Source organism: Mobula hypostoma, chromosome 1 (assembly GCF_963921235.1).
Source record: "Mobula hypostoma chromosome 1, sMobHyp1.1, whole genome shotgun sequence".
NCBI lineage: Eukaryota > Metazoa > Chordata > Chondrichthyes > Myliobatiformes > Myliobatidae > Mobula > Mobula hypostoma.
The window spans coordinates 139,950,475-139,964,368 of record NC_086097.1 but is presented as its reverse complement, the minus strand read 5'-3'; the positions used below and the strand labels follow the sequence as shown (position 1 = coordinate 139,964,368).

The window sequence follows — 13,894 nt, the reverse complement described above, 5'->3', positions numbered from 1 at the left end:
ACTCTTAAAAGAGCAGAAAGCCCATTACTATTTCTACATAGGGAAAGAAATTTTGAGATTGCAGGACAACTTAACAGATTGCAGCCAAGCAGAAAGCCACTGAATCCTTGCTGTTCAGACAGTCCAAAGAAGCAACATCCTTGGGCAAAAAATACTGCAGGAGCACTGAACTACGGAGACCACACTGGAATATTGTGTATAGCTTTGGTCACCTTGTTATAGGAAAGTAACTCTCTTAAAGGTTACGCTGGAAAAATACAGAAAAGATTTTAAAAGATGTTGCCAGGACTAGAGGGCCTGAGTTAGGGGAGAAGTTGGCCAGGTTAGGTCTTTACTCCTTGGATCATAGGAGAATGAGAGCAACCTTGTAATATGCTTCAAAATGATGATAAGTGTGGATAGGGTAGGTCATAACAGTGTTCTCCCCAGAGTAGGAGAATCTAAAACTAGAAGGCATAGATTTAGGTTGAGAGGGGAATGATTTAGATGGGACCTTCATGCAAAGGGTGGTAAGTATATAGGATGATCTGCCAGAGTAAGTATATTGCACCTGGTATGATAATATCATTTAAGAAAGACTTGGATAGGTCCAAGGAAGGCATGTAAAAAGGGCAATGTTATGATAATCATGGCGGATTTCAATATACAGGAAGATGGGAAAATCAGGTTGATGCTGGATCCCAAGAGAGGGAATTTGAAGAATGCTTACCAGATGGCTTTTTAGAGCAGCTTATGGCTGAGCCCACTCGAGAAAAGGGAATTCTGGTTGTGTAATAAACCAGATTTGATCCAGGAGTTAAAGGTAACGGAACCCTTGGGAGCCAGAGATCATAATATGATAGATTTCACCCTGCAGTCTGAGAAGGAAAAGCTAAAGTAAGATGTAGTGGAGTAAAGGAAATTACAGAGGCATGAGAGAGGAGCTGGTCAAAGTTGATTGGAAGGGGATAATAGCAGGAATGACAGCAAAACAGCAATGGCTGGAGTTTCTGGGAGCAATTTGGAGGGTGCAGGATAGGTATATCCCAAAGATGAAGAAGCATTCTATAGGGAGGATAAGGCAACCATGGCTGACAAGGGAAGTCAAAGACAACAAAAGCAAATCAGAGATTATATGCCAAAAATTAGTGGGAGGTTAGAGGATTGGGAAGCTTTTAAAAACCAACAGAAGGCAACTAGAACAGCCATTAGGAGAGAAGAAGCGAATAAGAGTAAGCTAGCCAATAATATAAAAGAGGATACAAACAGTTTTTTTTCCCCAGATATATAAAGAGTTTAAGAGGGGTGACAGTGGATATCAGACCACTGGAAAATAACACTGGAGAAGTTGTACTGGAGACAAAGAAATGGGATGAACTTAAGTATCTTGCATCAGTCTTCAGTTGTTCAAGACACTAGCAGTATGCCAGAAATTTGAGCGTGTCTGTGAGCAGAAGTGAGTGCAGTTGCTATTAATAAGGAGAAGGTGCTTGAGAAGCTGAAAGGTCTGAAGGTGGATACATGACCTGGACCAGATGGACTACACCTCAGGGTTCCAAAATAACTAGCTGAAGAGATTGTGGAAGCACTAGTAGCAACCTTTCAAGAATCACTAGATCCTGGAATGGTTGCAGAAGACTGAAAAATTGCAAATATCAGTCCACTCTAAGGGAGGGAGGCAGAAAGAAGGAAATTATAGGCCAGTTAGCCTGACCTAGGATAAATATCCCAAGTTGTGCTGTATGCACATTGGCATGAACAACCCTTATTTATCCAATTATTAAGCAGAACTAATAACCAATAGTCTAGCTCATGAAAACCTGGTATCAGTTCTATCCCAGTTACATGTGGGGCATGTTCACTAGGAAGTACAGTCCCAAAGGCTTTGTGAACTACTTGGTACTGAGATTAAGAAGTGTAGAGAATTCAATTCCTATAGTCTACGCAGAAACCAACAACATTAAAACAAACAGGTTCTGAAGAGCGTACAAGGAGCTGAGGTTTGAGAATGTGTAAATTATATAGCTACACAATAATGCATTTTATAATATTAAATCACACATAGCTGTAAATAGAGAACAACCTACCCATGAACCCAGAAGATGTCGCGGCAAAAATTGTGAAATATGCGATTTCAAGGCAACCATTCCCTAAATTAAAGGAAAAAGATAATCCTCAGGTATTGGTTACTGAATACTATATGCTAATTTTAATACAGAATGAGTGGGATTATTTAGAAATATCTGGTAAATTGATCATTTATTCATAATTTATGCTTTTCTATTGTTTAATACTGGCATACTTTTCATTTCACCCAAATTCCACCCCCCTCAACCAACACATTTTAAACTCAAGTCTGTACAACTTAAGTTTACTCAGCACAGTCTCTTCTGTCAGATCGACCTCCCCATTGACCTTCACCCATCACCCAGATACATTATAAATGAAAGTTGCCTTTATTTCTAAATTGGTAATTATTATCTATTTTTAATTTATTTCTCCCCCACATGCAGGAATAAATTCTATTTAAACCACCAACCACTGAGGTGAAAAATCCTGGCACAAAATAAATGTTTTTAACTGGATGCATTGCATTTTGGTTACAACACGCCCTGTCAGTTTAATACTGTTCTATGAAAACACACCTACAATCTCTATTTGTCTGCATTCACTTCTGGACACAGGCTGGACTTAGAACAGTAAGGTTGCCAGTGATCCTCTCAAACTAGTTTCTTTGTTATTCCCTTGGCTTCAGATGGAGGTTTAGACTGAGTCAAGTGAATCAAGCACTTCCAGACCTATTCTCTACCTTGAGTTAGGTACCTGTTCAGAGCAAGCACTGATAACCATGTTAATCCACATGCTCTCCAGAGATGGGAGGGGCACTGGAGTAGACAGAGCTATTCTCACCTAACCAAAAACAGAGGGGAGCTGAAAAACGAACCAAATCTACTCTCTAGTTGTATTGTTTGTTTCCTTGCGCTCAGTGTGTTGTAGAAAGGCTTCTGCTTTCTATCCCAGATGAGAATCAAAGCTGGTCCATGGCACAAACAAAACACTGTTCAAAATGCAGCAAGTGCCTTCTCATGGAGAGCAGGGCGAAGTGGGAAAGAGGAGCTGGTTGGCATTGCAGATTTTGTGGCTGTGATAGAGGCTAGAAACCAACCCTCTGATCATAACACAGCTGTTATACATTCAGCCCAGAGAAACAAAAGAAACCACAATTTCACAACACTAGCAAAAACAGAATAATAATTTAAGTCCTATTGTGTCCAATCTACTTACATAAACAACAGCCAGAGAGGCAGCGTAATAGGAGCTTAACAGCATGGCATTTCCGAACATCAGCACAAAACAAACCAACAGGGAAATCTGTGAAAAACAAAAGTAAAAACAGGAGTAATTAGTAGATGTTACCCTTCTGCTCTTCTGACCATCTCATTGCAGACACCATTAAACATAGCTATGTCCCTTTCCCGTTACAGCACAAGAAACCATTCATTCCAATGAGTCTGTGCCAGCTCCCAGCACACTAGTGCCATTCAGTGTTCTTTCTCATACTAGGTTATTCTTTTCCAAGCATCCATTCATAATTGCTACAAACTGAAGGGCTGAAATACTGAAAATTCTTTTCTCCACCACAGATGCTGCTTGACCCATTGAGTATGCCAGTAGATTATCTATTGGTCCCTTGAAAAACACTGGGTAAAGATGAAACCATGATATATTTCTAAATGACTATGGAGCTTAACTGAGAAGGGAACTTGTAAATGGTGGTGTTCCCATGCAAAGTTCACCCTCTCACTCAGTGCTACAGGTCCCAAGTGTAGAAGATGCCAAAGATCCTCTTTGTAGATGGACTACACTGTAGTTGTGGTGCACTGGTGGGAAGAATGATCATAATCCCATTATCTCCAGTTCATCTTCAAAGCTAAAATTTTTCCATTAATTCTGCTCTTCATCCTCGCATCCTTCCTGACCAGAGCAAGAGACCAATATCCCAATTACGTCCTAACTAGGTGCTTCATAAAATTTACATAATTCCCTGCTTTAGTACTCTATACTTCTGTTAATGAACACTGGGACCCTAAATGCTCTGAAAACAACCCCTTGACGTACCCTCCAACTTTAAGGATTCATGAGCATATACACCCTGATCCCTCTGTGCCATTTTGCCCCCAGTAGCCGAACAGTCAGTCCATGATTCATTCTGCAGATTTTGTCTATCCAAAAGCACAATGGGCTTGATCTTCACTGTGCACCACCACTAATAAAATGCGGGGAGCAGCACCAACCCCAACATGTGACCTCCTTTAACCTCACCAAAGCCTTTGAATTCCCTCAATTTGGCTAGATTGATGGAGGAAGGGCGTGTTTGCAATTCAAGACCTCAGACTTGGCAATAGAACTCACAGTCTATCGTGCAGCACACCATGAGTTCCCTGCCAGATCTCAGGTCTTGACCCCCTGCCCTCCATTATGCTTCTGAGCCCTGCACTTTCTGCAGAGGCCATCTGAAGCACTGGAAGATATTCTACCATCTATATCTGCATAATGTCATCCAACTTCACCGGAACAACATGAACCACCTGGTCCCAGACCACAACTGAAGCCATGATAACACTCAGTCAGCTCTTCTGAGCAGGAAACATTGTGCACATACTCAACACCACATTCATAGAAAGAGAAGATATTTCCAGGGGACAGAGGGAAAGATTTCAGACAGTGCTCAAAACATTCCCTGAAGAAATGCAAATTCCACTCACTCCTCGAAATCTCCATGACTGCGCAAGGAAGCACTTAGGATGGTACTGGGCACCTCAAAGCCATGTATCGCGAGCACACAAAAACCCTGTGTAAACAGCAGGAGTGCACCAACTAGTTGCTCACCTACCCAGCCATCACGTGCTGAATTTGGAGTCTGGGTTTCCCATACTGACCAAAATTATCTATCTGGTCCAGGTCACTTATCCACTTTCAAACCTTGCAGCTTTCCAAGTACATTCTCCTTAGTAATAGCAGCTACACTCACTTCTGCCCACTAACATACTCAAATTTGTGGCATGCTGTTGGTGCCTTCCACAAAATATTTATTCAGTTTGCTATTTCTTTGTCCACCAATCTCATCATAACCTCAACCTGTAGTCATCACATGGTAACCTTTTAGTCCCATTCTGATTCTCTTGGTCATCAAAAATAAATCTGCCCCTGCCTTAAAATCATAGCCAACTTTGTTTCCACCACTCTTTGAGGAAGAGAATTTCTAAGACTTTTAAATGGGCAACACATTACTTCTAAACAATTGCATTTAATCCCTAGATCCTCTCCTCATCCATCTTTTAAGATTCCTCAGCAACCTGTACATGTCAATCACGTCCAATCTCACTCTTCTAAACCCCAACACATACAAGTGCAAATTGCCCAACATTTCATTCCGTTCCTTTCATCAATCCACTCTATTAGAGCAAAATAATTCCATCAGACACTTGTAGGCTGCCCAAAATCATCTTTGCTAATTCAATTTGACTCAAACAAATGCTGTATGTTTTCAATGTACATGACACTAACCTTTAGGAAACATGGAGAAGGGCTGAACACAGGAACTTCAGATCAGCTTGTTCTTCGGCTCACCTTACCCATGCCCCATGCCAACCAATTTCCCAACTGAGCTAGTCCAGTTTGCCTGTGTTTGGCCCCTCTAAACCTTGCCTATCCATGCACCTGACAAATATCTTTTTAATATTTTAATTGTGTCCGCCTCTACCATTTTCTCTGGCAGCTCATTTCATATATTCACCACCATCTGTTAAAAGGCTGGCCCTTTGATCCCTTTTAAATCATTCCCCTCTAAGTTTAAACCTATGCCCTCTAGTCCAGGAAAAAGATTTTGGCTATACACCTTACCTATGCCCCTCATGATTTTATGTCTAAAAGGTCACCCCTCAAACTCCTGTATTCCGAGGGGAAAAAGGCCTAGCCTATTCAATCTCTCCTTACTGCTCAAGCTCTCCAGTCCTAGTAACATCCTTGATCATTTTTTTGCACCATCTTCAGTTTAATAACACCTCTGCAGGCAAACAGATCTGTATGCAGTTCTTTCTATGTGGAATCACAGATGTCTTGTACAGCTGTAAGATGACGTCCCAATCTTACTGATGTACGCAAGCAAGCTAAACACTTTCTCTGCCACCTGATTTACCTATGTTGGTATTTTCAAGGAACTATGCACCTGTACTCCGAGGTCTCCCTGTTCTACAACACTTTCCAAGACTTTACAATTTACTGTGCGGTCCTGCCCTTTTTTTTTTAATTATACAACACCTTATTTTTTTAAACTTTTATGGCAGTGACTTGTGGTAGTGACCTAAAGTCACACAGCGCCTGCAGCCATACCATATGCACTTGCTAAGGCTATTTCACATCCCAAACCAGTGACTCCTACCATGAAACAGAACAAGGACAATAGGTGCATGAGAACACCACCGCCTGCAGCAGCCCCTCCAACGCACCTCTCTCTTATGAAACTATATCAGCAACTCTAGTATTTCTGGGTCTAAATCCTGAAACTCTCTAAGAACCAACACTGTAGGAGTAGTGTTCCACATAGACTGCATCAGTTCAAGCTAGTGGCTGATCGGCATTTCTGTAGGGGCATGAATGGATAATAAAATTAACAGGGAACACAGTTCACTTTACCATGTGAGCATATACAATGTCCAGCAGCTTACAGGCATCAATATAACCCAAAACGTATGTTGCAAAGAGTGAAGCAACCTGATGGGAAGAATAAAAAGAACTTTAGTATCACAGCCTGATTAGAATTATAAAAGAACCAATATAAAAAAAGTGTTGTGTTAAGGAACTACCATGTAATTTAAAGAATTCTGTGACCAAGCATTCATTTAAAAGAATGAATTTTATTTTTTAACTTCACACACATGAAATATTAATTCAGATCAAATAGGTGAGACTGAGGATGTTGAGTGATAGAGGCCTTTTGTCCTCTCCTATTAGATTCCCCCTTCCCCAACCCTATATCTCTTACTTCCCAGCTCTCCACTTCACCACTCCCAGTTTCACCTCTCACCTGGTGTTTCTCCCTCCCCTCTCCCCGTCTTCTAACTTGGACTCCTCATCTTTTTTTCTCCAGTCATGCTGAAGGATCTCAGCCTGAAATGTTGACTGTACTCTTTTCCATCGATGTTGCCTGGCCGGCTGAGTTCCTCTGGCATTTTGAATGTATTGCTTGGATTGCCAGCATCTGTAGATTTTCTCTTGTTTGTGTTTGGAAGGAGATGCTGGCAGGGATGACAGTACAGCAGCAATGCCTTAACTTTCCAGGAAAAATGAGGAAGGTACAGGATAGATGTATTCCAAAAATGAAGAAACACTCAAATGGAAAAATAGTACAACTGTGGCTGACAAGGGAAGTCAAAGCTCATGTAAAATCAAAAGAGAGAACATACAACAAAGCAAAAATTAGCAGTAAGATAAAGGAATGGGAGGCTTTTAAAAACCTACAGAGAGCAACTAAAAGAATCATTAGGAGGGAAGAGATGAAATATGAAAGCAAGCTAGCAAACAATATCAAAGTGAATAGTAAAAGTTTTTTCAAGTATGAAAAAAACAAGAGAGATGAGAGTGGATATAGGACCACTAGAAAATGAGGCTGGAGAAATAATAACGAGGACAAGGAGATGGCAGATGAATGAAATGAGTATTCTGCATCAGTCTTCACTGTGGAAGACACTAGCAGTGAGCCAGATGTTGAAGTGTGTGAAGGAAGAGAAGTGAGTGCAGGTACTATTACAAGGGAGAGGGTGCCCAAAAGGCTGAAAGACCCAAGGGTACATAAGAATGGGCAAGAAATTGGCAAATGAAATACAATGTTGGAAAATGCATGATCATGCGCTTTGGTAATAGAAATAAGTGTGCAGACTGTTTTCTAAATGAGAAGAAAATCTAAAAATCTGAAATGCAAAGGAACTTGGAAGTCCTTGTGCAGAACACCCTACACGTTAACTTGCAGGTTGAGTAGGTGGTGAAGAAGGCAAAACCAAGAAGTCTAGAACACAAGAGCAGAGATGTGATGCTGAGGATTTATAAGGCACTGGTGAGGCCTCATTTTGAGATTTGTGAACAATTTTGGGCTCCTCATACAAGAAAAAATGTGCTAGCATTGGAGAGGGCTCAGAGGAGGTTCACACGGATGATTCCGGAAATAAAAGGGTCATCGTGTGAGGAACGTTTGATGGCTCTGGGTTTGTATTCTCTGGAATTCAGAAGGATAAGGGGGGGATCCCATTGAAACCTTTTGAATGTTGAAAGACCTAGACAGAGTAAAAGTGGAAAGGATGTTTCCCATGGTAGGAGAGTCTAGGACAAGAGCGTACAGCCTCAGGATAGAGGGACCTCTATTTAAAACCAAGATGCAGAGAAATTTCTTTAGCCAGTGGGTGATGAACTTATGAAATTTGTTACCACAGACTGCTGTGGAGGCTAGGTCATTGGGCGTATTTAAGGCAGAGCTTGATAGGTTCTTGACAGGACACAGCAACAAAGGTTATGGGGAGAAGGCCAGGGAATAGGGCTGAAGAGGGGAAAAAATGATCAGCTATGATTGAATGGCAGAGCAGACTCAATGGGCCAAATGGCCTAATTCTCCTCCTATGTCTTATGAAAACAAAAGATTGAAAGAAAGACCCAGGTAGGAGGTGGGAAAACAAAATCTCAATGCTATCCTTCTGAGTCAACATGTAGACCAACACCATCACTTTTCACTAATTCCTTGGTCCTTGCTCCCACTAAGGGACTAGAGCATGTCAAGAGCTAAATGCTATTATTATTTCAGCACAAGAACAATGCAACAGAGCTCTTTGTACCCTCTAGAGTCATAGACATCACCAAGGGCACATCTGATGTGTTAGTTCAAGAAGTTGATACATCAACCTTTTTGCTTTGCATTATAATCCTCTAAGCATGGTGCATCAACTCACATTGACTATTACATTCACCACCATATTAAATTAGGCCTCACACTTCATAAATCTCAGTGGTCAGACCAAGTAGAAACAGTACATCTTTAATCATCGAAGGGGAACATTCTGCAAAGCATCGACAACTGTGGCCTTAAATGTGTTACTCCCAAGCCATTAATCTGCACAAAAACACTCAGAGAATTAATGAGAGCTAGTACAGTAGAAATAGGCAACCACAAAATAACACCAACTGTCCATGAAGTTGTGTGAAGATTGCACAAAGGCATAGAAGGATAATTCCTTAAAAAAATTATCTCAGAAGGCAACTTCCAACATTTATGTTCTGAATTATGCGTCCAAGATCTATAGATAAGAATGTGCAAGTGACAAGAAGAAGAAAATATTAAGAGTAGACCATCAGCCCTTCAAGCTTGCCCTACCATTCAATAAGCTTATGGTTAATCTATGCTGGCATCAGCTCCTCTTCTGTGTCAGTTCTCCATCTCTTTCTATTCTTTGATCTATCAATATTTATCCTTAGAATTCATTTACTTATTCCTTTAAGTTTAGTCGAATGAGGGGTGACCTTATTCAAACACACAGGCTTTACATGGTACAATATTTACCCCCCTCCATTTTAAATACTCTAATGATTCGGCTTCCATCATCCTCCAAGGCTGAAAATTCCAGAGATTCACCACCCAATGCCAGAAGGAATTTCTACCTTCTTCAGTTTTAAGTGATAGCTTCTTGTCCTGTAGTTATACTTGAAACACTCCCACTAGCAAAATCATTCCAAACTCTCCATGTAAAGCCTCAATGTTTGAATAAGGTCACCCCTCATTTTACTAAATTCCAAGGAATAAAAGAATAAAGGCCCAAACTATTTAGTCTCATTAGGGAAGATGGGACGCATGGTGGAAACCCATATCGAGAAGCACAGGAAGTATATCTGTTTGGGTTACCCGGAGAAATCGACAGTAGCAGAACAGTGCATTCACAATGGCCATAGGGTTGACTTTGACGGCACTAAACTACTATGCCATGGCAATGGCTTTTGGAACTGCCTGGTAAAGGAAGCCACTTAAATAAAACTAAAGGAAAAGAATTTTAACAAAAACAAAGGTCTTGCCTTAAGTAAGAACTAGAATTCGATTGTAAACAAGGTGGGAGAGCAGAAACCTGACTGGATGAGGATTAACCAATCAGGAGGTACTGACTACGTGGATATAAATATCACCGGTCTAGACATACCCAGGCATCATCCCTGAAGAAGATGACAGAGTTTGTCATCGAAACCTCAGTTATAATACACACCTGCAGCTGGCTGGAAGCCAGAAAAGAGTTTATAGGTAAACTATGTTCAGCTTTCATAAACGATTAATTATTTCCTCTCTGATTAATGATCCTAGCATCTTGCCAACAATGGCTGTTAAACTAACTGGCCTGTTGTTCCCTGCTTTCTACCTTTCTTCTTTAAGTCACATCAACTTTATAATCAGTTTAATATTAAATCTCTAAACAGAATCTTCATTGTCACCAACATCTCTCACCTGTGTGAGCAGCACAAACTGTGCAAATTGCCATGGAAGCAAGAAGAGGATATTTGCAATACAAAATGCAGCTAAGGTCTTCTTCTCTACACAGACGCTTCTGTTCAGAAAAAGAACAGACAAATTAAATATTTTCATTGAGGAATCACTTGTCATTGCACAAGCAATAAACATGAGAAATTCTCAGCCAGTGAGACCGAGGTTAGTACCTTAGTATGTGGGTTAAAAGCAGCATCTGCAGAATTAGGAAGGGGTAGGAGAAGCTCTCACGGAGAGGTGGGGTCCACATGACTCTTGTGCACTGTAATGAAAGCACACATTATACAAATTCTTGGTAAAGTAAATCCAATATATTATTTCAGCCTAACCATTTCACCGATCAAACTATCAGCTGCATCCCATGCACAAGGACTGCAACCTCAGTACTCAGTAGCCTCAACCCCACCCCTCCTGATACTCTACCAAGTGATTCAGTTGACATTAGTGACTTATCACTCAGAGGAAAAGTGTTGAGAGAACGCTCAATTATTCAATGAGCAGTCAAATTGCCAAGAGCAGACAGACATGCCAGAGAATAAGGACCAAAAAAATTAAAACAAACTGCCACTGTACAATTTACATACAGACCCTCTCCTTTATTAAGCCTGGTAAATTTTACTTGCCAATTTTCTTCTCTCCAGAGTGGCCATTACATAGAAGATACTGTATTTGATCTTGGGAACACTGTTAGAGAGATCCATACATCTTCTCTGCTCTCACTTGGGCACCAGTGAAGTTGAAAAAGCAAATACTTACTCACGGCCAACAGCTAGGGAAGTTGTGCTTTCAAGCCACGCTGCAAAATATCAGGGGATCATCCAAGGACTCAGCAAATTGTTTTTATATGATGCCTTTCAGATGATACAATGCAATGGGTACGTATGGAGGAGAACGTCAGGTATGTATGCACGATAAAGTCACTCTATGAGCATAAACTCCTCTTCCTATTTCAAGGTAATGAAGAACTCTTCCACCAATCACTGGGTAACAGTGACTCAGCTTTGCAGTAGTGACAGATCCAGGGATCCACTACTCCTGCTGTGTGCCCAGATTCTCTACAGCTAGATTCTCAACAGCCAGATTCTGACTGAAAGCAGCACAGTTATCAATCCCCTCATTGCAGGTACGAAGCTGAGGAAGGATGGCATCACTCCAAGTGGTTACCCATGATTTCCCAATCACTGATCCAAGATTTAGATGAGTTTCAAAACTCTGGTTATTTTGTACAGGCAAAACGGCATCACTATGCAATAACTGTTTGCATGGACGCACTCCACAACCAAGTTAACATTCCTGTTGCTAAATATCTGTATGGTCAAAAAATTAATTTGTAGAACATCCAGAACATGTGGCATTGTTACATTAATATGATTAAATCTGACAAACAATCGTATTCAATAATGAATGAGTTTTGTATCAGGAAAAGTCAATATTTCTCAAATGGGGTTGGCAATGGAAAACACAGAAAAAAGTCTAGCTCCCAAAAAGCCTGATGTTGATCGTTGCTCACACAATGATAAAGTGTGGCTAGCTCCTCTGAACATTCCCCCAAGATGATGCAGGAAGGTTCAGAGCAAGAACACGTTAAAATAATTCTGGGTCGGTTTGTCTGACTGAGACAGGCAAAGTTTGGTAGGGTGAAGGAACTATAGTTGACAAGTGATGTGGAACTTCTGGTCAAGAGGAAGAAAGGAAAATGCTTAGAAGTTTAGAAAGCAAGGATCAGACAGGATCCCAAAGAGTTACAAGGTGGCCTTCGAACTAGAAGGGCACATGAAAAGGCTTTAGCAAAGAACTAAGGATAACCCCTTGGCATCCTACATGTATGTGAAGAACAGGAGGATAACTAGAGTGAGGTGTAGGACTGATCAGAGATAAAAGAGGAAACATGAAACTGCAGTTGAAGGAGGTAGGGGAGTTCCTTAATGAGTATTTTGCTTCAGTATTCACCACTGAGAAGGACTTTAATAAATGTCAGGGCAGCATAGTATAGGCTAATATGTTGGAACATGTCAACATTAAGGAGGAGGATGTGCTGGAACTTTTGAAAAACATTAGGACAAATAAGTCCCCAGGACTAGTAGGAAATACCCCAGGCTACCACAGAAAGCCAGGGAAGAGATTGCAGAGCCTTTGGCAATTATCTTTAAGTCCTCACTAGCTACAGGAGTAGTACAAGACTGGAGAGTGACAAATGTCATTCCTTTGTTCAAGCAAGGTAATAGCGATAATCCTGGGAATTAAGAACTAGTGAGTTTAACATCAGTGGTGGACAAACTATGGAAAGCATTCACAAGGGTAGGATCTACGAGCATTTGGAGAAGCAGTCTGATTAAGGATAGTCAGCATGACTGAGGGACTCATTAGCGATTGAATTCTTTGAGGAAGTGACAAAACAAATTGATGAAGGCAGAATAGGTGATTTGGTGTATAAGGATTTTCATAAGGCATTTGACAAGGCTCCCCATGGTAGGGTGGGTTCTAGAAAAACTTAGCTGCATGGATTCAGAATTGGCTTGCATACAGAAGTCAGAGGTGATAGCAGATGGAACGTTTTCTACTTGGAGGTCAGTGATCAGTAGTGTTCTGCAGTGGGATCCCTGCTGTTTGTGATTTTTATAAATGACTTGGATGAGGAAGTGAAAGGGCAGTTTAGTAAGTTTGCAGGTGACATAAAGGTTGGTGGTGTTGTGAATAGTGTAGATGGTTTTCCTTTGTTACAATGGGACATTTTTTGGATACAGAGCTGGGCTGAGAAATAGCAGGTAGAATTCAATCCAGAAGTGTGTACAGTTTAGAAGGTCAAATTTGAAGGCAGAGTATAGAGTTAATGGCAAGATTCTTAGCCGTGCGAACGAACAGAGGACTCTTGAGGTCCATGTCCATAGATTCCTCGAAGTTGCTGCATAGGCTAAAAAGGTGGTTAAGAAGGCATATTGTGTTTTGGCCTTCATTAGTTGGGGGATTAAGAGTTCAAGAGCCACAAGGTAGTGCTGCAGCTCAAAAAAATTTGTGCTTAGACCACATGGAGTATTGTGTTCAGTCTGTTCACCTCATTATAGGAAGGATGTGGAAACTTTAAGAGAGGTGTTGCAAAGTTTTATAAGGATGCTGTCTGGATTAGAAAGCATGTCTTATGAAGATATGCTGAGCGAGCTAGGGCTTTCCTCTCTGGAGCAAAGGAAGATGAGCACTGATTTGATAGAGGTATATAAGATGACAAGAGGCAAAGACAGAGTGGACAGCCAGATACCTTTTTCCCAGTGTGGAAATGACTAATATGAAGGGGCGTAATTTTAAGATGATTGGAGGAAAGTATGGGGGATCGTAAGAAGCAGTTGTTTT

General features: G+C 40.9%; 1 protein-coding gene across 2 annotated transcripts in view; it reads right to left on the bottom strand.

Annotated features, from left to right (window-relative positions):
* The window catches only part of dpy19l1l (dpy-19-like 1, like (H. sapiens)), a 127,561-nt gene that overhangs the window by 89,186 nt on the left and 24,481 nt on the right, over window positions 1-13,894 (bottom strand). For both annotated transcript variants that reach the window (XM_063056854.1, XM_063056865.1), the window contains exons 8-12: window positions 10,720-10,811; window positions 10,511-10,610; window positions 6,676-6,753; window positions 3,265-3,351; window positions 2,067-2,129 (exon numbers count right to left, since the gene is read on the bottom strand). In XM_063056854.1, the coding sequence (XP_062912924.1) occupies window positions 2,067-2,129; window positions 3,265-3,351; window positions 6,676-6,753; window positions 10,511-10,610; window positions 10,720-10,811 (420 nt within the window). The remainder of the gene's footprint in view (window positions 1-2,066; window positions 2,130-3,264; window positions 3,352-6,675; window positions 6,754-10,510; window positions 10,611-10,719; window positions 10,812-13,894) is intronic.